Source organism: Moschus berezovskii, chromosome 2 (assembly GCF_049115385.1).
Source record: "Moschus berezovskii isolate FMDL1 chromosome 2, NW_MosBer_1.0, whole genome shotgun sequence".
In the NCBI taxonomy this organism is placed as follows: Eukaryota; Metazoa; Chordata; class Mammalia; order Artiodactyla; family Moschidae; genus Moschus; species Moschus berezovskii.
The window spans coordinates 52,348,322-52,373,062 of NC_142461.1; the positions used below are offsets into that span (position 1 = coordinate 52,348,322).

A 24,741-nucleotide genomic window follows, 5' to 3' on the forward strand; every position below is an offset into this window, starting at 1 on the left:
TACCTGCACATATATCCACATCAGGACCAACACTGTTTTTAAGGTATTGTGACTTGTTAATGAGTTTTACTTACAAATCTTGTGTGGATAGATGTTCTGAGAATGCACTATTAAAGTTTGGAGATATTTGTAACTTTCTTTAGAGAAGACCACTTTTTTGAGGTTCTTGGTTTCTATAAATTGCTCCTGCAATTCCCTTTAAGTTCAGAAAAGTTACAGGATGGTGGAATTGGTGTTCTAATTTGGAGTGTTGTGTATACACACAACTCTATCCTTGAATATGAGCAGGTGTCCAGTTGGAGTGATTCTGAAGCTTTCAAGAAATTCTCCTTGTTCTTATCACTTCATTACTTCTCTTCATGAGATCAGTTCAGTTCATTCAGTTATGTCCAACTCTTTGTGACCCCATGGACTGCAGCATGTCAGCTTCCCTGTCCATCACCAATTTCCAGAGCTTGCTCAAACTCATGTCCATCTAGTCGGTGATGCCATCCAACCATCTCATCCTCTGTCATCCCCTTTTCCTCCTGCCTTCAATGTTTCCCTGCATCAGGTCTTTTCCAGTGAGTCAGTTCTTTGCATCAGGTGGCCAAAGTATTGGAATGGAGCTTCAGCTTCAGCATCAGTCCTTCCAATGAATATTCAAGACTGATTTCCTTTAGGATGGACTGGTTTGATCTCCATACAGTCCAAGGGACTCTCAAGAGTCTTCTCCTTGGATATGTTTACATAATTTGTTAAGCTAGATACATGGATACTGGTTTATTAAATTTATACTTATTACTTGCTTGGCTTACACCTGAGCTACTGCCTAGAGATGCCAAGTGTGGACTCTTCATCAAAAAGAAGGAATGATATACCTAAACCTGTACATCAGCCATACTGCTTACTGCAAGTCTACTTCCACATCACTACCTGAAAGGGACACACAAGCCCCAAAGTTCTTTTCTTTCTTAAGCATGTTCCCAGGAAATGTACAAGCCTGTTCCCAGGAAATGTACAAGCATGTTATCAGAAAGTCTATACAACATAGTTTTGCCTCTTTTTTGAAAGTATGCCTTCTCTTGCACAGTACTTTTCCTTTGTTTTTTCAGCTACATCAATCTTTCTTGGCGTAGGATTGTATAAATCACAGTAGAATCTACTCGAGTGGTGAACTTTGAAACATGTCGTTTTACTCAAAAATTAAGTAAAGAATTAAGGTTTTTATATTCTTCATCCAGGGTATGTTGAATACTAACTAAAAGGAAGAAAAATACCTTTGAATTCTGGTGTCACCACCCACCTTTTATTGTTTAAATAATGTATACTTTCCATCTAAAAGACAACTGTGCCTTTGACTTTTTATCAATGTTTACAAATACGCAAACAAATGGAGAGTTCTCTGTCATAAAATACCTTTGAATGTGAAGTTTTTAAGGTTTTAGGCAGATTTCAAATATTCCTTCAAATCCTTTCTTGTCCCTTTCTAGGTTATTCCAATGTTGCAAGAATTTATAACCAACAAATTGGGGCGTGCATTCATTGAACCACCCCCATTTGATTTATCCAAGGCATTTGCAGACAGTAACTGCTGTGCACCCCTGATATTCGTACTCTCTCCTGGTGCAGATCCCATGGCTGCCCTTCTAAAATTTGCTGATGATCAGGTACCTTAAAACTCTATTGTTTTCAGCTGCTTCTACCTGCTTATGTCAATAAACCGTGGATATTCAGGCAGGGAATTCTCCTCTACTGCTCCCATAACTCAAGGATTCTTCCACTGTGGCATTCAGATGGTAATTGTTCTAGAAATAGACTAGGGAGTCACAGATACCATCTCCCAAAAGTGTAGATGAATAAGGATATAGGAGAAATGAATTCCAGGTAAACATTCCCACAGATTTCCTTAAATGAACTTGAATGGAAATTAGAGGCTAATAGGTATTTTTACCTGAACTTTATGTAGTAACCAAATTAGTTAAGATATGATTATTCAAAGATCTGGAGGAGACTGGGGTAAGTTCATCTCTTTATTCATAGTTTTCAGCTTTGAATTTTAGGAGTTGCTGCATGATAGCAGGGCTCATTCTTATCCTTATAATAAAAGTCTGTTTAACTTTTTCCTCAACAGTCAAAGACCCTACAGGATGTTTCATTTATTGCCATGACTGTTTCCTTCATGAACTGGCTTGCGTTGTATCTGTTTATTGGCTTCTTAATCAGGAAAAGTTTTCTAGAGCTGTGTGTGCTTGGGAGCTCTGAGGGATGCAGCATGATTAAATTTTAATGTATTTAATATGAACATTTCCTGTGATGATAATATTGATTCTTCAAAATTTGATTTTAAATGACATCTGCACTATCCTCACACAGGGATATGGAGGAACAAAACTTAGCTCTTTATCTCTTGGTCAAGGCCAAGGACCCATAGCCATGAAGATGTTAGAAAAAGCTGTCAAAGAAGGCACATGGGTTGTTCTTCAGAACTGTCACCTTGCCACCTCTTGGATGCCAACCCTCGAGAAAGTTTGTGAGGTAAAAATGCAAGATTATTTTGATGAGATGGTAGTCGCCCAGTGTAATTAGTGATGCATATACCATCTAAGTAACTCCACTCCTGTCCTGTGATTTGCGGGTTGCAGGTTTAGTGGCCTGGCTGGATCTTAGGGTAGGTGGGCTCAAGTTGGGAGCTGGAGGACAGCCCATGGCTGGGCCTTGCCTAATTCTTCCTACTAAGGGCAAGTTCTCATCCCATTGGTCAGAAATATCCTTGATCCAGAGGTGCAGCCTCAAAGATAAGAATAAACCTCAGAGTAAATAGAAAGCAATTTACTTTTTACAGCAGTGGACCAAAAACAATGAAAAAAGCTTTTTGGGGGAAATTCATGTGGCCCCTCTAAACCGGAAGGCTTCAGGATGTAACTTCTCTGAAATTCACTTCTCACCCACACAGCCTGTCATTCTGCCACAAAGGCTGAATCTGAAACCAGAAGAGCACTCCTCCCACCCTTGTTGTAGTGGGTCATGCTACTTCCCTATCTTTGTGGTCAGAGATTCCAGAAAGAAAACCCTATGTAGCTCAGCTGAGTAAATAGAAAACCTGGCACTTGGTTTCAACAGAGAAAAATGTGTCCAAATAATTACCCATGACTCTAGCCCTCTCCTCACTTACAGTCCCTCAGGCTACTAAACTGATAGACCTTACATTATCCAGACATCCACCTGACACTAAGGAGCAGACTGTGGTGTTCTTTATGCCACTTGTCACCATTTTGCTTTGTCTGTCTCCCACTGGAATGTAAGCATGCACTGTTTTTGTTCCCTGGTTTACCTCTAGCACCTTGAATAATGCCTGGCTCATGGGACATAATCAGTGAATAATTATTAAACTTGTGAATGAATAATGCTTCGCTGCTTAGAGCCTTTCCATGGCTTTCCATTGTGTGAAGACAATGTTCATGCCCCCATCATGGTTTCTTCATCTGAGCATTGCCTGCTTCTCAGGCATTTCTGTCTTGACTTCTGTGCTCCAGCCACTTGGCCTTTTTTTCACCTTCATTGGGAGAACATGCTTTCTCAAGAATGTAGGCCTCCATAATAAATCTTATTTCTATCTGAAAAACTGTTCTTTAGTATTTTTTGCCTTACTAACATATTATCATGCTTTGGGCCTTATATTCAATTCAGTTCAGTTCAGTACAGTTGCTCAGTCATGTCCAACTCTTTGCGACCCCATGAACTGTAGCACGCCAGGCCTCTCTGTCCATCACCAACTCCCGGAGTTTACCCAAACTCAGGTCCATCAAGTTGGTGACGCCATCCAGCCATCTCATCCTCTGTCGTTCCTTCTCTTCCTGCCCCCAATCCCTCCCAGCATCAGGGTTTCTCCAGTTAGTCAACTCTTCGCATGAGGTGGCCAAAGTATTGGAGTTTCAGCTTCAGCATCAGTCCTTCCAATGAACACCCAGGACAGATCTCCTTTATTTTTTTATTTTTTATATTTCTTTTTTTTTTCTTTTAAATTTATTTATTTATTTTTTATTGGAGGCTAATTATTTTACAATATTATATTGGTTGGTTTTGCCATACATTGACATGAATCCGCCCCGGGTGTACATGAATTCCCCTTCATGAACCCCCCTCCTACCTCCCTCCTCCCTTTATCCTCCCTCTGGTTCATCCCCACACACCAGCCACGAGCATCCTGTAACATGCATTGACCCTGAACTGGTGATTCGTTTCACATATGACAACATACATGTTTCAATGCCATTCTCCCACCCTCACCCTCTCCCACAGAGTCCCAAAGACTGATCTCCTTTAGAATGGACTGGTTGGATCTCCTTGCAGTCCAAGGGACTCAAGAGTCTTCTCCAACACCACAGTTCAAAAGCATCAATTCTTTGGCACTCAGCTTTCTTCACAGTTCAACTCTCACATCCATACATGACCACTGGAAAAACCATAGCCTTGACTAGACAGACCTTGATTGGCAAAGTAATGTCTCTGCTTTTTAATATGCTATCAAGGTTGGTCATAACTTTCCTTCCAAGGAGTAAGCGTCTTTTAATTTCATGGCTGCAATCAGCATCTGCAGCAATTTTGGAGCCCCAAAAAATAAAGTCTGACACTGTTTCCACTGTTTCCCCATCTATTTCCCATGAAGTAATGGGACCAGATGCCATGATCTTCGTTTTCTGAATGTTGAGCTTCAAGCCAACTTTTTTACTCTCCTCTTTCACTTTCATCAAGAGGCGTTTGAGTTCCTCTTCACTTTCTGCCATAAGGGTGGTGTCATCTGCATATCTGAGGTTATTGATATTTCTCCCGGCAATCTTGATTCCAGCTTGTGCTTCCTCCAGCCCAGCATTCCTCATGATGTACTCTGTATATAAGTTAAATAAGCAGGGTGACAATATACAGCCTTGGTGTACTCCTTTTCCTATTTGGAACCAGTCTGTTGTTCCATGTACAGTTCTGACTGTTGCTTCCTGACCTGCATACAGGTTTCTCAAGAGGCAGGTCAGGTGGTCTGGGATTCCCATCTCTTTCAGAATTTTCCACAGTTTATTGTGATCCAGACAGTCAAATCTTTGGTATAGTCAATGAAGCAGAAATAGATGTTTTTCTGAAACTCTCTTGCTTTTTCCATGATCCAGCGGATGTTGTCCATTTGATCTCTGGTTCCTCTGCCTTTTCTAAAATCAGCTGGAATATCTGGAAGTTCATGTATTGCCGAAGCCTGGCTTGGAGAATTTTGAGCATTACTTTACTAATATGTGAGATGAGTGCAATTGTGCGGTAGTTTGAGCATTCTTTGGCATTGCCTTTCTTTGGGATTGGAATGAAAACTGACCTTTTCCAGTCCCGTGGCCACTGCTGAGTTTTCAAATTTGCTGGCATATTGAGTGCAGCACTTTCACAGCATCACCTTTCAGGATTTGAAACAGCTCAACTGGAATTCCATCACCTCCACTAGCTTTGTTCGTAGTGATGCTTTCTAAGACCCACTTGACTTCACATTCCAGGATGTCTGGCTCTAGGTAAGTGATCACACCATCGTGAATATCTTGGTCGTGAAGATCTTTTTTGTACAGTTCTTCTGTGTATTCTTGATACCTCTTCTTAATATTTTCTGCCTTTGTTAGGTCCATAGCATTTCTGGGCCTTATATTAGAGGCTTTATATTTGTGCCTGTTTCCTCACAGTTTCTCTGTCTCTAGGCTGTTCTCTTGGCCTGTCAAATCGTATTGTATACCCATTAGACATTCAATCCAAGAGACAGGAGCTGCCTCCAATGAATAGTGAAATTAACCCAAGATCCCATGAGTCATGCTACCTAAGTCACCAGGCACAGGCCAGCCAGTAGGAGAAAAGGATGGCACCTTCACTGTTCATTAAAAATATATGTCCCTAAGCAGCCTTCCAATCTCCCCAACCACCCCTTTACCACATGAATGCTCAAATTTTTTTCTTTTTACTGATAAAGATTTGCATTATAAAAAGCACAGATATCACTAACATGGACACTTGGAAGGAGTTAGTGGAACAGGAGAGGGGAAAGCCCAGTGATATTATCCCAAGGCCTGATTTTGCCTTTACAACAGTCATGAGTATTCTGTCATCCTTTATCCTCCTAGTAGGCCTTACTGTCCCCATAAACAAGTATCGCTAATAATGATCTGGTTTAGTGCTTCAGGATACACCAGTTCTTCTTGCCTTTCAAACCTCCCCCTTTTTGTTCATCCCTACTTGGGATTCATTGGAAGGACTGATGCTAAAGCTGAAACTGCAATACTTTGGCCACCTCATGCGACGAGTTGACTCACTGGAAAAGACTCTAATGCTGGGAAAGGTTGGGGGTGGGAGGAGAAGGGGATGACAGAGAATGAGATGGCTGGATGGCATCACCGACTCTATGGACTTGAGTTTAAGTGAACTCCAGGAGTTGGTGATGGACAGGGAGGCCTGGCGTGCTGTGATTCATGGGGTCACGGAGAGTCGGACACGACTGAGCGACTGAACTGAACTGAACTGAACTGACTTGGCTTAATATTGATTTATCTGAGTGTGTGGCTTATTCTCTCAACTTGGCTACAGCAAGAAGATATCATTCTTAATATGGCTCTGGGGCAGAGAAGTATTTCTATAAATATTTCAGCAACGGCAGTGAAAATAAGATTTTTTGGAATGTCTTAGTCTTTGTCATGGCCAACTCTGATTTATGTAATGCCTTTGTAAACTTTATGGTCATGTGTTTTAACTGTATCAGGGAGAGTGGCAACCCTCTGGGCCTTCCCAGTGAAGTATGTCCTTCCAGTGGCAGTATTAGATTTCAAGGCTTTTGCCTTAAATTGCAGCAATAAGCCCTATTTTGTACAACTGTTTCCTCCCACTTCTGGCCCACATGATCCAGAGATTTTCCTTCCATTTTATGTATCTATGTATCTGATTTTTTGTTGTTGTTGCAGGAGTTAAGCATAGAAACAACGCATCCAGATTTCCGAATTTGGTTGACAAGTTACCCATCTCCAAATTTCCCTGTGTCTGTGCTGCAGAATGGAGTGAAAATGACCAATGAAGCACCGAAAGGTTTACGGGCTAATATCATTCGCTCCTACCTCATGGACCCGATCTCTGACCCCGAGTTCTTTGGCAGCTGCAAAAAGCCTGTTAGTAATGGCTAAGTCTTGTTACCTCAGCCCCGTAAAGCAACTCAAGTGGCCCCTGGTCGTCCTGGATGTGTGTGCTGAGTAAAACTGCAAATTAAATAGGCCTTGTGCACTGCAGTGCAGTTGGTTTTGATTACTGATTATTGACTGTACCGAAGTCAATTTTATTAATATTTTATTTTAATCTTACCACTAGGCTCATTCCTGCTCAGCTGATGTCTAGTGGGGTATTATTAATTATGCAGCCTTCTATTTAGAAAGTCAGCTGCAAGCCATTCCCCATACAAATCTGCAATGTTGGAGAATCCTGTTTCAGGATATTAACTGAGCCCTTTGCTATTTGAAGCCATATCTTTAAATTAAAACATAAAAATATTTCCTCCATATAACTATAATGAGAGCCAAAATGATTTTACTCCCTGATTGATGGGACTCATAAGGGTCTTTTTTGTTTTTAGCATCACCAGGCAGGCAGGGAAGCCACCCACTGCTTTCATGATTAGAATTCTATGTGTGAATGTCTGTGACCTAAAATTGTTTCTCAGTGTTTTGCCATAATTAAAAATGGAAGAACGTCTTTTTAAGAGGGTTATGAACCTTGGTAAGTTTTTGCCATTAAAAAACCCACACTCTTGATGTTGGAATATGTTTTAAATACACATCAAAAGAAAACATTAAGAATAAAGAAGTACTTTCATTAAACAAAAGTCTGAGGTAATAAAAGAAAAGGGGGGGGCCTGTATTTAAAAGTAAGTCAGACCTTAATAGTTCAAGACCTGCTGTATGACAAACTTTTGCATTGATTTGGCCCAGAGAGAGCAGGTTACTCCCAGGTAGGTGATGGGGGCATTTCTGCACATGATAGCTAGACAGAAGCCCTTTTGCAAAATGTCACTCCCTTTCCTCTAGATCCATAGGTCTCTCCAATAGTTGTCACAAATATGAGAAGTCCAGGCATTTATGAACTGAAATTCAAAGCAAAAATCTCAAATACCAAAGCAGCACACCATAGTTGATCTATTTTAGCTTTTTATTTGGAAATAATTTTAAACTCACAGAAAAGTTCCAAATATAAAAGTAATATAAAGAACAGCCCTATGCCTTTTACTTATATTTGCTTCCTGTTAACATGTACCATCTGCAGGAAAGTTAGATATGTCATTGCCCTTTATTCCTAGATAAATACTTCAGTGTTCTTATTTCTTAAGAACAGAGATATTATCTTATCCAATTACAGTTATTATTTGTAGTATTATTTTAGCAGGGATACACTATTATATCTAATCTACCCAAATTTGTGTTTGTGTCTCAAATTTGTCAGTTGAAGTAATGTCCTTTAGAACATTTTCCCTGATTTACCGGGGAATTGATTCGGGGTAAGGATCACAGTTAGTTGCCATGTCTTTTTGTCTCCTTTAATCTGGACCATGACCTCAGCCTTCCTTTGTCTTTGATGGCCCTGACATTTCTGAAGAATTCATCTCCTTGGATTGTTTTTAATAGAGCATGTCTCACTCCTTGAGATTAGTCTTAGGTTACAAGTTCTGAGCCACAGTGTGACTGGGGTGAAGTCATGTCCTCAGAGGCTTGTACTGGGAGGCATGCAATGTACATTTATCTCTCACTGATGATACTAATTTTGATCCCCCAGACGAAATGTGGTCTGATTTCTTCACTCTATAATAACTGCTTTGCCCCTTGCAACGAATAATCTGTGAGAAGACACTTTGGACCATGAAGATATCTTCTTCCTCATTAAAATCTACCTGGGACCCGGATTTAGTAGCCAGTGATGATTCTTGCTGGACCCACTTATTTCCTCTGGTGATGCCAACTCCAGAACTCCCTCTGAATTTGACAGTTGACATGCTGTTGTCAGCCGTAGCCCTGCCTTCTCTCTCATTTATTTATCTTTTATAGGTGAACTCATAAATTCTTTACATCTTTTCCAGTGGTTAGTAATTCATTACTATTCTTAAGTTTTTGGCTCAAGTTTTGTCCAGAATTGGTCAGCAGGAGCTGCTTTTGTACTTGTTATAGGTCCCATTGTTTACCATCATTTCTCTTTCTGTTATAAGCTGCTCCAGGCTTATCTGTACCCCAGTCTTGGAACCAGTCATTTTTCTGAAGAGCGCTGTTTCTTGTTTCATGGGGAGTGGTATTAGAGACCAAGATTTGGGTGCTAGACATGTAGCATTTATTGTCTGTAGTTGTGATCCTTTTAGAGAGAACTTGGAAACATATACATGTACTCACAATATGTATATGCAAATCTGCATACACACATATAGTGCTACAGACAACCCCGTGCACACACAGACATTCATACACATGTTTTAGAAGTAACAAGTTCCTACCAATACCTCCAATTTCTGTTGCTCTACCCTGGGTTCTTTCCAGCGTTTCCTCATTCCGTATTCACATGTCCCTTCTTCAGTGGTGAGAAGCCTGGCTCCTACCTCAACACATTTATAGATTGGCTCAGTTCTCTAATATATCCAGAAGAGTTGCAGAATCAGCACAGCATGTTTAACTTTGCTTCTCCCTGCTCTGTGGTTAACTTATGCTCCTTTCCTCTCGTCTCACACTCTCCCTTTTGCTTTTATTCCATGGGGGGAACCTTCTCCCTGCCCTTGGTTAAAACTTTGGGCAGTCTCCTGGCTTTCCTGATTAGTGTCAGGTAATTAAATAACCTAGAGTCATTTTAAACTGCAGAGCCAGTCTTGAATCAGAAATTAGAAAGTACAACATGATACATTAATTGATATTTCAACTTTTATTGAAAACATAAGTTTCTACTCTCTAGTATCTCACCTTGGACCTGGTGAGGCTTCATACCATAGGGGAAAAAGGACAGAGTTGGCATCTTTCTCTTTTCTTGTTGAAGTATAATTTATTTATAATACTGTGCTAGTTTCAGGTATATAGCAAAATGATTAAGTTTTTTTTTCAGGTTATATTCCATGTAGGTTATTATAAGACAATAAATATAATTCCTAACTGCTATATAGTAAATCCTTGTTGTTTATTTCATGTTTGAAAGTGAAAGTGTTAGTCACTCAGCTGTATCTGACTCTTTGTGACACATGAACTGTGGTTCACCAGGCTCCTCTGTCCATGGAATTTCCAGGCAAGAATACTGAAGAGGGTTGCCATTTCCTTCTCCAGGGGATCTTCCCCAGGGATCAAACCTGGGTCTTCTGCACTGCAACCAGATTCTTTATTATCTGAGCCACCAGGGAGATTTATGTTTATTTTATGTTTGATAGTTTGTATCTGTTGATCCCATACTCCTTCCTCTTTTCTTTGGTAACCATTAGTTTGTTTTCTGTGTCTGTGAGTCTGTTTCTGTTTTGTAGATATATTCATTTGTTTTATGTTTTAGATTCTATATATAAGTGATATCATACTGTATTTGTTTTTCTCTGACTTATTTCTCTAAGTAAAATATTTTCTAATTTCATCCATGTTGCTGCAAATGGCAATATTTCATTCTTTTCATGGCTGAGTGATACTCCATTGTGTATATGTATATATCATATCTTCTTAAGCCAATTATATGTTGATGGAAGCCTGAGTTGTTTCCATGTCTTGGCTGTTGTAAATAGGGCTGCTATGAACCCTATTGTAAATAAAGTGCATGTATTATATCATTTTTAATTAGAGTTTTCTTTTTCTTTCAGTTACATACCCATAAATGGAATTGCCGGATCATATGGTAGTTCTATTTTTAGTTTTTGAAGGAATCTCCATACTGTTTTCCATAGTGGCTCTACCAATTTACCTTCCTACCAACAGTGTACAAGGGTTCCCTTTTCTCCACACCTTCTCCACCATTTGTTACTTGTTGTCTTCTTGATGATAGCCATTCTGGCTGGCATGAGGTGGTAATACTGAATTGTGGTTTTGATTTACATTTCTCTAATAATTAGCGATGTTGAACATCTTTTCATGTGCCTGGAGCTCTTTTGACTTGGCTGGGATTTGAAACTGACTGTTTTTGCCTTGTGAGTTCTCTCAGGGGTTCTTCTTTGGTTCCCTTGCTGCTTGACTTCTCTGTGACTCCATCAACCTCGGCAGCACCTTCCCTTCATCTGGCTGTTTCCTCTCAGCCTTTGGGTCTCCAGCCTTCGCTTCATACCGGCTCTTACTGTTGGGATTTCCTTGCCCCATGACACAAGTCCCCTTGAGAAGAAAATCACTGAAATGACCACTGGCTGACATTCCTAGTCCAGCTCCCTGTCTACTCCTTGGGATTCACTCCAGATTGGCCCACCATTGAAGGAGAGTTACTGATGTCTGCACCAAAGTCCACAGTCTGAGGCCATAGGCTGCTCTATACTCCTAGGCATGAATTTTGCATTTTTCCACTCTATCCCACGGAGAAGGCAATGCAACCCACTCCAGTACTCTTGCCTGGAAAATCCCATGGACAGAGGAGCCTGGTAGGCTGCAGTTCATGGGGTCGCAAAGAGCCAGACATGAATGAGCGTCTTCACTTTCACTTTTCACTTTCATGCATTGGAGAAGGAAATGGCAACCCACTCCAGTGTTCTTGCCTGGAGAATCCCAGGGACAGGGGAGCCTCATGGGCTGCCGTCTATGGGGTCACACAGAAGTGGACATGATTGAAGAGACTTAGCAGCACTCTATCCCAGATGCAGGGTACGTGTATCAACTCTCTGAGTGGCCCCATGAATTCCTTCCTGGTAGCTTGGACCCAACATACCCCTCTCCTCTTCCTGGATATAAGGACAAGGGGACTCCCCAGTACAGCAGCTGCACTTTCCAAGGAAATCTCTTCACAAATCCTTTATCAGGTTCTAGTTTGACCATTTTTATATCCTTGTGGAGGATACAAATAATTAACATATTGCATTGTATGTTCTGATTTCTGAATCAACACTGAATTTGTGTTTGACAGTAACTCTCGAACTTTTATGGGCTTCTCAGGTAGCTCAGGGGGTAAAGAATCCACCTACCAATGCAGAAGACACAGGAGATGCGGGTTCAGTCCATGGGTCAGGAAGATCCCTCAGAGGAGGGCATGGCAACCTACTCCAATATTCTTACCTGGAGAATCCCATGGACAGAGGAGCCTGGAGGGTTATAGTACATAGGGTTGGACATGACTAAAGCGACTGAGCATGCACACATGCATGCACATAGGACTTCTGTAGTAACATAAACACTGTGAAGCTGCCCAAAACTTCAATCCAAAAGTTCTTGTAGAGTATCTTAATTGATTTGAACTATCTCCTTTGAAATTTCTCCATGGTGATCTGGGAACAAACATTGGAATTCATAGTTTTTGCCTCGTGGTGCTTAAATTGAAATCCTCCAAAATCATATATATATATATGTAACATTGAATTAGACAAGTTCACTATAGTTTCTGAAAACCTGGTGTCCGTAGAAGCTGTGTGTGTCAACAGAACATGTATACAAATGAGGATATTTTTGCCTAAATAGCCAGTGAAAAAGTTAATTCTGTTTTAGTTTCACTTTGACATGGATATATTTATAAGCAAAAGGAATTACTTTGATTTTAAAGTATGATAAGTATAATGCAATGTTGGGGAAGAGAGAATGATGCTATACTATTTCTTCTCATTACAGGAGGAATTTAAGAAACTACTATATGGCCTCTGTTTCTTTCATGCTTTGGTACAAGAGAGACGGAAGTTTGGCCCCCTGGGATGGAATATTCCTTATGAGTTCAACGAGACTGATCTCAGAATCAGCGTACAGCAGCTGCACATGTTCCTGAATCAGTATGAGGTACTGTAACAGTCACAGCAAGGACATTACCTGTTGTGCACTTTATCACAGAGTGTTTGTACAGTGAGCAAGGACGTCTGATTAATTTCTCCTTTTATAGAATGAGTAGCACGATATCCGTTAACTAACAGGCTTCTGAATGTATCACAGTGGTCCACAGAGGAGTTGGGACCTAGGTAGCAATGAGAAGCTGTATCAGCTACTGCAGCCTTAAAACAAAGTTGTTGTCTCTTTGAACTTTAAAATTGTTCCTGTGCAGTTTATTTTTGTTTAAACAAATAAACAAGAGGATTTTTCCATGAGGGGGAAAACAATGAGTAGCAGGATAGTTTCCCAAAGTTTTTTAAATAGGATTTTGTTGTAAAAGGATATTATAAATGTCCTAGTAGGTAATTAGGATGTCAGTTTATCTATTAACAATCTGTATTTTATCATTTATTTTGATACATAAACACCTATGGCAATTTGAAAAGTGATCATACTATACTTATTTTGTAAAGGGTTTGGGAAGACCATACATCAGCCTGTAACCAAAATGGAAAAAGAAAAAAAAAAAAAAACAGACTGATTCCCCTCTGTTCATGGCTTTATTTTGAGGGAAATGTCATAATACTTTTTTTCTAGAGTTTGCGCCATTTGTCCCAGATCAGACAAACTACTTAAGCTAGTGGTGTTAATGTGAGTTATAGATCTTGGGAAGAAGCCCCACAGTGTCATTTTGTCACATCAGCCACATTAGCCCCCTTGCTCTCCCTGCTCTGTCTCTCTTCTCTCTGTCTGTCTCTCTTGTTCTCTCTCTGTCACAGGCACGTGCACATATGCTTTTTCTCTCTTAGCTACTTATCAGTTGGATTTTAATGTTTGAACTTGAAAAAAAAAAAAAACTGTTTGGGTAAGTCAGTCTGTGTCCTACACGAATTTTGTTCAGAATTAGTTGGAAATCTTAACTAAAACAATCAAAGGCGTGTCAAAAAAACACTTTAGTTATTGAAACTTTTAGTGAATTATGATTATTTTTTTTAAAAAATTTTTATGAACAGGAAGCCACTGAATTCTGTCTCTGTAAAGCAAAGGAAAAACCGAGCAAGATAAATAACAAGAGTTCAAATAACATATCTAAACTAAAATGAGCATTTTATCTGGTCTTCTGTGTTTCTTTGGACAAATTTATATTCTGTACTAAATTAAATAAGTTGAGAAAGCCTTTGATTTTGCAGCTTTAAATTTGGTGAAGCATTCAAAAGAAGCATAGGTTTGATGAACGTCTTTCTTATAATAATATTTATTTTAAAATTATACTAAGAATGGAGGCAAAAAGTATAATGATACAGTGCATGTGGAAGTATCTGAGGTAAAATAGAGTTTTCAATACAAACAAAGAGAACAAGGAGCTTCTTTGATTAGCAATTTGTTCAAAAATCTGTACAGTATATTCTAATTTAAAATATTACTAAGCTGTAGTGGAATCAATTAAAAGTGTCAGCAATTTAAAATTAAGTACCTGTAAAACAAAACTTTGAAAAACATTATAGACAGTTTTCCTTTAAAAATCAAAAGTTATGACCAACCTAGATAGCATGTTAAAAAACAGAGACATTACTTTGCCAACCAAGGTCCGTCTAGTCAAGGCTATGGTTTTTCCCATGGTCATGTATGGATGTGAGTGTTGGACTGTGAAGAAAGCTGATCGCCAAAGGATTGATACTTTTGAACTGTGGTGTTGGAGAAGACTCTTGAGAGTCCCTGGGACTGCAGGGAGATCCAACCAGTCCATTCTAGAGGAGATCAATCCTGGGTGTTCATTGGAAGGACTGATGCTAAAGCTGAAACTCCAATACTTTGGCTACCTCATGCGACAAGTTGACTCACTGGAAAAGAGTCTGATGCTAGGAGAAATTGGAGGTGGGAGGAGACGGGGACGACAGAGAATGAGATGGCTGGATGGCATCACCTACTCGATGGACATGAGTTTGAGTGAACTCCGGGAGTTGGTGATGGACAGAGAGGCCTGGCATGCTATGATTCATGGAGTCACAAAGAGTCGGACACGACTGAGCGACTGAACTGAACTGAACTGAAAACAAAACTTTGAAAAACATTATAGACAGTTTTACTTTAAAAATTAAAAATCTATTAGGATATATGAAGCAGAAATTTTAGAATGGTTGTCTTCAGTTTCTTTATTCTTTTCTTTTCTTTTTCTGTTTATTTATTTATTTATTTTATTTTACAATATTGTTTTGGTTTTGCCATACATTGACTTTAATCCGCCATGGGTGTACATGTGTTCCCCATCCTGAATCCCCCTTCCACCTCCCTCCCCATCCCATCCCTCTGGGTCATCCCAGTGCACCAGCCCCGAGCATCCTGTATTATGCATTGTACCTGGACTGGTGATTCATTTCACATATGATAATATACATGTTTCAATGCCATTCTCCAAAATCATCCTACCCTCGCCCTCTCCCACAGAGTCCAAAAGACTGTTCTATACATCTGTGTCTCTTTTGCTGTCTCGCATACAGGGTTATCGTTATCATCTTCCTAAATTCCATATATATTCGTTAGTATACTGTATTGGTGTTTTTCTTTCTGGCTTACTTCACTCTGTATAATAGGCTCCAGTTTCATCCACCTCATTAGAACTGATTCAAATGTATTCTTTTTCATTGCTGAGTAATACTCCATTGTGTATATGTACCAAAGCTTTCTTATCCATTCGTCTGCTGATGGACATCTAGGTTGCTTCCATGTCCTAGCTATTATAAATTGTGCTGCGGTGAACATTGGAGGACGTGTGTCTTTTTTATTTCTGGTTTCCTTGGTGTGTATGTCCAGGAGTGCGATTACTGGGTCGTATGGCAGTTCTATTTTCAGTTTTTTAAGGAATCTCCACGTTGTTCTCCATAGTGGCTGTACTAGTTTGCATTTCCACCAACAGTGTAAGAGGGAACACCCTTTTCTCCACACCCTCTCCAGCATTTATTGCTTGTAGACTTTTGGATAGCAGCCATTCTGACTGGTGTGAAATGGTATCTCATTGTGGTTTTGATTTGCATTTCTCTGATTATGAGGGATGTTGAGCATTTTTTCATGTGTTCGTTAGCCATCTTTATGTCTTCTGGTCTTACATTTAGATCTTTAATCCATTTTGAGTTTGTTTTTGTGTATGGTGTTAGGGAGTGTTCTAGTTTCATTCTTTTACAAGTGGTTGACCAGTTTTCCCAGCACCACTTATTAAAGAGATTGTCTTTTCTCCATTGAATATTCTTGCCTCCCTTGTCAAAGATAAGGTGTCCATAGGTGTGTGGATTTATCTCTGGGCTTTCTATTTTGTTCCATTGATCTATATTTCTGTCTTTATGCCAGTACCATACTGTCTTGATGACTGTGGCTTTGTAGTAGAGACTGAAATCCGGCAGGTTGATTCCACCAGTTCCATTCTTCTTTCTCAAGATTGCTTTGGCTATTTGAGGTTTTATGTATTGCCATACAAATTGTGAAATTATTTGTTCTAGTTCTCTGAAAAATACCATTGGTAGCTTGATAGGGGTTGCATTGAATCTGTAGATTGCTTTGACTAGTATACTCATTTTCACTATATTGATTCTTCTGATCCGTGAACACAGAATATTTCTCCATCTATTTGTGTCCTCTTTGAGTTCTTTCACCAGTGTTTTATAGTTTTCTATAAATAGGTCTTTTGTTTCTTTAGGTTGATATATTCCTAAGTATTTTATTCTTTTTGTTGCAATGGTGAATGGAATTGTTTCCTTAATTTCTCTTTCTGTTTTCTCATTGTTAGTGTATAGGAATGCAAGGAATTTCTGTGTGTTAATTTTATATCCTGCAACATTACTGTATTCATTGATTAGCTCTAGTAATTTTCTGGTGGAGTCTTCAGGGTTTTCTATGTAGAGGATCTTGTCATCTACAAACAGTGAGAGTTTTTCTTCTTCTTTTCCAATCTGGATTCCATTTATTTCTTTTTCTGATCTGATTGCTGTGGCCAAAACTTCCAAAACTATGTTGAATAGTAGTGGTGAGAGTGGGCCCCCTTGTCTTGTTCCTGACTTTAGGGGAAATGCTTTCAATTTTTCACCATTGAGGATAATGTTTGCTGAGGGTTTGTTATATATAGCTTTTATTATGTTGAGGTATGTTCTTTCTATTCCTGCTTTCTGGAGGATTTTTTTTTATCATAAATGGATGTTGAATTTTGTCGAAGGCTTTCTCTGCATCTATTGAGATAATCATATGGTTTTTATTCTTCAATTTGTTCAGTTCAGTTCAGTCGCTCAGTCGTGTCTGACTCTTTGCGACCCCATGAATCACAGCACGCCAGGCCTCCCTGTCCATCACCAACTCCCGGAGTTCACTCAAACTCATGTCCATCGAGTCGGTGATGCCCTCCAGCCATCTCATTCTCTGTCGTCCCCTTCTCCTCCTGCCCCCAATCCTTCCCAGCGTCAGAGTCTTTTCCAGTGAGTCAACTCTTCGCATGAGGTGGCCAAAGTATTGGAGTTTCAGCTTTAGCATCAGTCCTTCCAATGAACACCCAGGATTGATCTCCTTTAGAATGGACTGGTTGGATCTCCTTGCAGTCAAAGGGACTTTTAAGAGTCTTCTCCAGCACCACAGTTCAAAAGCATCAGTTCTTCGGCGATCAGCTTTCTTCACCATCCAACTCTCACATCCATACATGACCACTGGAAAAACCAATTTGTTAATGTGGTGTATTATATTGATTGATTTGCAGATATTGAAGAATCCTTGCATTCCTGGGATAAAGCCCACTTGGTCATGATGTTTTTAATATTTTGTTGGATTCTGTTTGTTAGAATTTTGTTAAGGATTTTTACATCTATGTTAATCAGTGATATTGGCCTGTAGTTTTCTTTTTTTGTGGCATCTTTGTCAGGTTTTGGTATTAGGGTGATGGTAGCCTCATAGAATGAGTTTGGAAGTTTACCTTCCTCTGAAATTTCCTGGAAGAGTCTGAGTAGGATAGGTGTTAGTTCTTCTCTAAATGTTTGGTAGAATTCAGCTGTGAAGCCGTCTGGACCTGGGCTTTTGTTTATTGGAAGATTTCTGATTACAGTTTCAATTTCCATGCTTGTGATGGGTCTGCTAAGATTTTCTATTTCTTCCTGGTTCAGTTTTGGAAAGTTGTACTTTTCTAAGAATTTGTCCTTTTCTTCCAAGTTGTCCATTTTATTTGCATATAGTTGCTGATAATAGTCTTTTATGATTCTTTGTATTTCTGTGTTGTCTGTTGTGAAAATGATCATTTTCATTTTTAATTTTGTTGATTTGATTTTTATTCCTTTGTTTCTTGATGAGTCTGGCTTAATGGTTTGTCAATTTTATTTATCTTCTCAAAGAACCAGCTTTTGGCTTTGTGGATTTTTGCTATGGTCTCTTTTGTTTCTTTTGCATTTATTTGTGCCCTAATTTTCAAGATTTCTTTCCTTCTACTAACCCTGCGGTTCATAATTTCTTCCTTTTCAAGTTGCTTTAGGTGTAGAGTTAGGTTATTTAGTTGACTTTTTTCTTGTTTCTTGAGGTAAGCCTGTATTGCTATGAACCTTCCCCTTAGCACTGCTTTTACAGTGTCCCACAGGTTTTGGGTGGTTGTGTTTTCATTTTCATTCGTTTCTATGCATATTTTGATTTCTTCTATGATTTGTTGTTCAGCCTCCATATGTTGGCATTTTTAATAGTTTTTCTCCTGTTGCTGCTGCTGCTGCTGCGTCACTTCAGTCGTGTCCGACTCTGTGTGACCCCATAGACGGAAGCCCACCAGGCTCCCCCATCCCTGGGATTCTCCAGGCAAGAACACTGGAGTGGGTTGCCATTTCCTTCTCCAATGTGTGAAAGTGAAGTTGCTCAGTTGTGTCCGACCCTTAGCGACCCCACGGACTGCAGCCTACCAGGCTCCTCCATCCAGGGGATTTTCTAGGCAATAGTACTGGAGTGGCTTGCCATTGCCTTCTCCGTTTTCTCCTGTAATTGAGATCTAATCTTACTGCATTGTGGTCAGAAAACATGCTTGGAATGATTTCAATTTTTTTGAATTTACCAAGGCTAGATTTATGGCCCAGGATGTGATCTATCCTGGAAAAGGTTCTGTGTGCCCTAGAGAAAAAGATGAAATTCATTGTTTTGGAGTGAAATGTCCTATAGATATCAATTAGGTCTAACTGGTCTATTGTATCATTTAAAATTTGTGTTTCCTTGTTAATTTTCTGTTTAGTTGATCTATCCATAGGTGTGAGTGGGGTGTTAAAGTCTCCCACTTTTATTGTGTTACTGTGTTATTATGTTTCCCCTTTCATACTTGTTAGCATTTGTCTTACATATTGTGGTGCTCCTATGTTGGGTGCATATATATTTATGATTGTTATATCTTCTTCTTGTATTGATCCTTTGATCATTATGTAGTAGTGTCCATCTTTGTCTCTTTTCACAGCCTTTGTTTTAAAGTCTATTTTATCTGATATGAGTATTGCTACTCATGCTTTCTTCTGGTCTCTATTTGCGTGGAATATCTTTTTCTAGCCCTTCATTTTCAGTCTGTATGTGTCCTTTGTTTCAAAGTAGACAACATATATAGGGTCTTGTTTTTGTATCCTTCAGTCAGTCTTTGTCTTTTGGTTGGGGCATTCAACCCATTTACATTTAAGATAATTATGGGTAAGTATGATCCCGTTGCCATTTACTTTATTGTTTTCAGTTCGAGTTTATACACCCTTTATGTGTTTCCTGTCTAGAGAAGATCCTTTAGCATTTGTTGGAGAACTGGTTTGGTGGTGCTGAATTCTCTCAGTTTTTGCTTGTCTATAAAGCTTTTGATTTCTCCAGCATATTTGAATGAGATCCTTGCTGGGTACAGTAATCTGGGCTGTAGGTTATTTTCTTTCATCACTTTAAGTATGTCCTGCCATTCCCTCCTGGCCTGAAGAGTTTCTATTGAAAGATCAGCGGTTATCCTTATGGGAATCCCCTTGTGTGTTATTTGTTGTTTTCCCCTTGCTGCTTTTAATATTTGTTCTTTGTGTTTGATCTTTGTTAATTTGATTAATATGTGTCTTGGGGTGTTTCATCTTGGGTTTATCCTGTTTGGGAATCTGGGTTTCTTAGACTTGGGTGATTATTTCCTTCCCCATTTTAGGGAAGTTTTCAACTATTATCTCCTCAAGTATTTTCTCATGGTCTTTCTTTGTGTCTTCTTCTTCTGGGACTCCTATGATTTGAATATTGGGGTGTTTAACATTGTCCCAGAGGTCTCTGAGGTTGTCCTCATTTCTTTTAATTCTTTTTTCCTGTTTCATTTATTTCTACCATTCTATCTTCTATCTCACTTATCCTATCTTCTGCCTCCGTTATTCTACTGTTGGTTCCCTCTAGAGTGTTTTTGATCTTATTTATTGCATTATTCATTATATATTGACTCTTTTTTTCTTCTAGTTCCTTGTTAAACCTTTCTTCCATCTTCTCAATCCCTGTCTCCAGGCTATTTATCTGTAACTCCAATTTGTTTTCAAGATTTTGGACAATTTTCACTATCATTATTTGGAATTCTTTATCAGGTATATTCCCTATGTCTTCCTCTTTTGTTTCGTTTGGTGGGCATTTATCCTGTTCCTTTACCTGCTGGGTATTTCTCTGCCTTTTCATCTTGTTTATATTGCTGTGTTTGGGGCGGCCTTTCTGTATTCTGGCAGTTTGTGGTTCCTCTTTATTATGGAGGTTCCTTGCTGTGGGTGGGGTTGGACGGGTGGCTTGTCAAGGTTTCTTGGTTAGGGAAGCTTGTATCGATGTTCTGATGGGTGGAGCTGGATTTCTTCTCTCTGGAGTGCAATGAAGTGTCCAGTAATGAGTTTTGAGATGTCAGTGGGTTTGGTGTGACTTTGGGCAGCCTGTATATTGAGGCTCAGGGTTCTGTTCCTGTGTTGCTGGAAAATTTGTGTGGTATGTCTTGCTCTGGAACTTGTTGGCCCTTGGTTGGTGCTTGGTTTCAGTGTAGGTATGGAGGTGTTTGATGAACTCCTATCAATTAATGTTCCCTGGAGTCAGGAGTTCTCTGGTGGTCTCAGGATTTGGACTTAAGCCTCCTGCCTCTGGTTTTTAGTCTTATTCTTACAGTAGCCTCAAGACTTCTCCATCTATACAGCACTGATGATAAAGCATTTGGTTAAAGATGAAAAGTTTCTCCACAGTGAGGGACATCCAGAGAGGTTCACAGAGTTACATGGAGAAGAGAAGAGGAGGAGGGAGATAGAGGTGACCAGGAGGAGAAGAGGGGGAATCAAAAGGGGAGAGAGCAAGCTAGCCAGAAATCAATTCCCTATGTGCTCTCCACAGACTGGACCCCTCAGAGAGGTTCACGGAGTTACACACAGAAGAGAAGAGGAAGGAAGGAGACGGAGGTGGCCAGGAGGTGAAAAGGGGGAATCAAAAGGAGAAAGACAGATCCAGCCAGTAATCAGTTCCCAAAGTGTTCTCCACAGCCTGGAACACACAAAGAGATTCAGAGAGTTGGGTAGAGAAGAGAAGGGGGAGGGAGGAGATAGAGGTGACCTGGGGGAGAAAAAGGAGAGTCCAAAGCGGGAGAGAGCAGTCAAGCCTGTAATCTCGCTCCCAAGTAAAAATGGGTACTGAAGATTGGGTTCTTAAAGGTACAAAGTTGATAACAAATACCAAAAAGCAAAGATAAAAAATCTAGAGGTTAGATTTGCAAAAATACAGTATTTAAAAAAAAAAAAAAACAGAGTCACAAAAATTGTAAAATATATATTTATGAAGTTTGCTTTAAAAATATGGTCTTTCTTTTTTTTTTGCAAAGTAATAGTAGGTTGTAAAAATGAAAATTAAAGGAGTAATGGGGACTTAAAAATTAAAAATTTTAAAAAATTAAATTTAAAAAATGATAATAGTAAAAATATATCTAAGACTTTCTCTGGAGCTTTGTGGACAGTGTGGGGTCAGTTCATTTTCAGATAGTTCCTTGGTCTGGCTTGTACTTCTCAAGGTCTATAGACCCCTTCCTATGTAGTCAGTGCTAACTACAGGGTTTTAATCTATTGCACCTGTCACTTCCAAGCGGTTCCCTCTGTTTAATTTAGCTTCTTATTTTGTTGGTCTCTTCAGTGTCTAATTTCCACCCTGATGCAAGGGGTATGGTGGTCACTTTTTTTTTAGGCTCCCTTGTTCAGTTGTGCTTTGAGGAGGGAGGAACACTGCAAACAAATATCACTGACATGTGCTCACAGTGACTCTATCATACTGGGTTTGTCCCCGCTCACGCCATGTGTGCTTACCCAGTCTACACTGCTCAGACTCTAGGTTGCTCTGCTGGGAAATGTCTGATGCGGGCCCTGGTTTGCATGCACTTCCCAGGTCTAAGCGGCTCAGGTTCAGGTTCTCGGGTACTCCACAAAGGCGCAGACTTGGTTGGGCCTGCATTTTGTGCCACCCCAGGTCCAAGCAGCTCAGGTGATCAGGTGCTTGGTGAGTGTAGTTGCCCCCAGGTGAAGGCTGAGACTTATCCCCTGTCCCGTCCCAGCCGCTTGGTTTTCTGGGTGTGCAATGGGCGTGCCTTCTCAGGTGTGCCATGTGTCTCTTCCGGGGAGCTAATCTCTGGCTGCAACCCTCCCGGCGGATGTCAACCATCCAGAAACCCAAGAAGTCTTGGTTAGCAACGAAGTCTGCTTGCAGTTTGGTATAGGATGCCTCTCAGGGGCCATGAGTGCCCCCTTCCGGCTCTGGCTGCCCTCGCCTGCTTGTCTCTGGCGGGAGATGGGCTGGTCTGCAATTGGCTAGCTCTGCTTAGTCCTTTGTTCTGTGAGTGTGCCTGACAGTGTCTTCAGTTCAGTTCAGTTGCTCAGTTGTGTCCGACTTTTTGTGACCAAATGAATCACAGCACGCCAGGCCTCCCTGTCCATCACCAACTCCTGGAGTTCACTCAAACTCATGTCCATCGAGTTGGTGATGCCCTCCAGCCATCTCATTCTCTGTCATCCCCTTCTCCTCCTGCCCCCAATCCCTCCCAGCATCAGAGTCTTTTCCAATGAGTCAACTCTTCACATGAGGTGGCCAAAGTATTGGAGTTTCAGCTTTAGCATCAGTCCTTCCAATGAACACCCAGGGCTGATCTCCTTTAGAATGGACTGGTTGGATCTCCTTGCAGTCCAAGGGACTCTCAAGAGTCTTCTCCAGCACCACAGTTCAAAAGCATCAATTCTTCGGCGATCAGCTTTCTTCACAGTCCAACTCTCACATCCATACATGACCATGGGAAAAACCATAGCCTTGACTAGACGGACCTTGGTTGGCAAAGTAATGTCTCTGCTTTTTAATATGCTATCAAGGTTGGTCATAACTTTCCTTCCAAGGAGTAAGCGTCTTTTAATTTCATGGCTGCAATCAGCATCTGCAGTGATTTTGGAGCCCCCAAAAATAAAGTCTGACACTGTATCCACTGTTTTTCCATCTATTTCCCATGAAGTGATGGGACCAGATGCCATGATCTTTGTTTTCTGAATGTTGAGCTTCAAGCCAACCTTTTCACTCTCCTCTTTCACTTTCATCAAGAGGCTTTTGAATTCCTCTTCACTTTCTGCCATAAAGGTAGTGTCATCTGCATATCTGAGGTTATTGATATTTCTCCCAGCAATCTTGATTCCAGCTTGTGCTCCTTCCAGCCCAGCGTTCCTCATGATGTACTCCGCATATAATTTAAATAGGCAAGATGACAATATACAGCCTTGACGTACTCCTTTTCCTATTTGGAACCGGTCTGTTGTTCCATGTCCAGCTCTGACTGTTGCTTCCTTACCTGCATACAGATTTCTCAAGAGGCAGGTCAGGTGGTCTGGGATTCCCATCTCTTTCAGAATGTTCCACAGTTTATTGTGACACTAGTAAAGTCATGCTCAAAATTCTCCAAGCCAGGCTTTGGCAGTGTCTTAGGTTAGGGCTTTTCACCTTTTCGCGGGATAGCTATCCCACAGTCTGGGTTGCTATCTCAGGCTAGTTCCCTCAGATTGCCCTCAGGGTATTCGGGCCTGGTCCTAACCCTAAGTAATGCAGCCTTCTCCTCTCTGTCCCGCTTTGCTTGCTACTGGAGGATGCAATCGTCTGGATGCTGCTCCGCTGGGAGTTGCTATTAGGCACATAATCTGTGGGTTTTAATTATTTATTTATTTTTCCTCCCAGTTATTTTGCCCTCTGAGATTCCAAGGCTTTCACAGACGCGCCGGAGAGAGTATTTCCTGACGTTTGGAAACTTCTCTTTTTTAAGACTCCCTTCCTGAGATGGATTTCCGTCCCTACCTCTTTTGTCTCTGTTTTTATTTTTTATATTTTGTCCTACCTGCTTTTGAAGACAATGGGCTGCCTTTCTGGGTACCTGATGTCCTCTGCCAGCATTCAGAAGTTGTTCTATGGGATTTGCTCAGCGTTGAAATGTTCTTTCAATGAATTTGTGGGGGAGAAAGTGGTCTCCCTGTCCTATTCCTCCGCCATCTTAGGACTGCCTCCCAGTTTCTTTATTATTTTAAAAGCAATGTTTGAATAGAAAACTTACAGGTCTGCCAGTATGAAAACAGATTTACTCACACACACACACACACACACACCCACACACACACCTTTTAAATTCCATATTACTAATCATCTTTAGTGCCCATGTTCATTCTCAAAGTGTTAAAGTTTTTTGACACTAGTTTATTTGGTCACCCTAGCTTTTTAAGCATCTGAACACAAACATGGAGGTAAACAACTCAATGGATGTGATCAGGGA

General features: G+C 40.3%; 1 protein-coding gene across 1 annotated transcript in view; it reads left to right on the top strand.

Moving 5' to 3' along the window:
- DNAH7 (dynein axonemal heavy chain 7) overlaps positions 1-24,741 on the top strand; it is a 301,053-nt gene that overhangs the window by 246,955 nt on the left and 29,357 nt on the right. The window contains exons 55-58 of the mRNA XM_055397140.2: positions 1,473-1,649; positions 2,356-2,517; positions 6,954-7,154; positions 12,774-12,935. Coding sequence (XP_055253115.2) covers positions 1,473-1,649; positions 2,356-2,517; positions 6,954-7,154; positions 12,774-12,935 — 702 coding nt within the window. The remainder of the gene's footprint in view (positions 1-1,472; positions 1,650-2,355; positions 2,518-6,953; positions 7,155-12,773; positions 12,936-24,741) is intronic.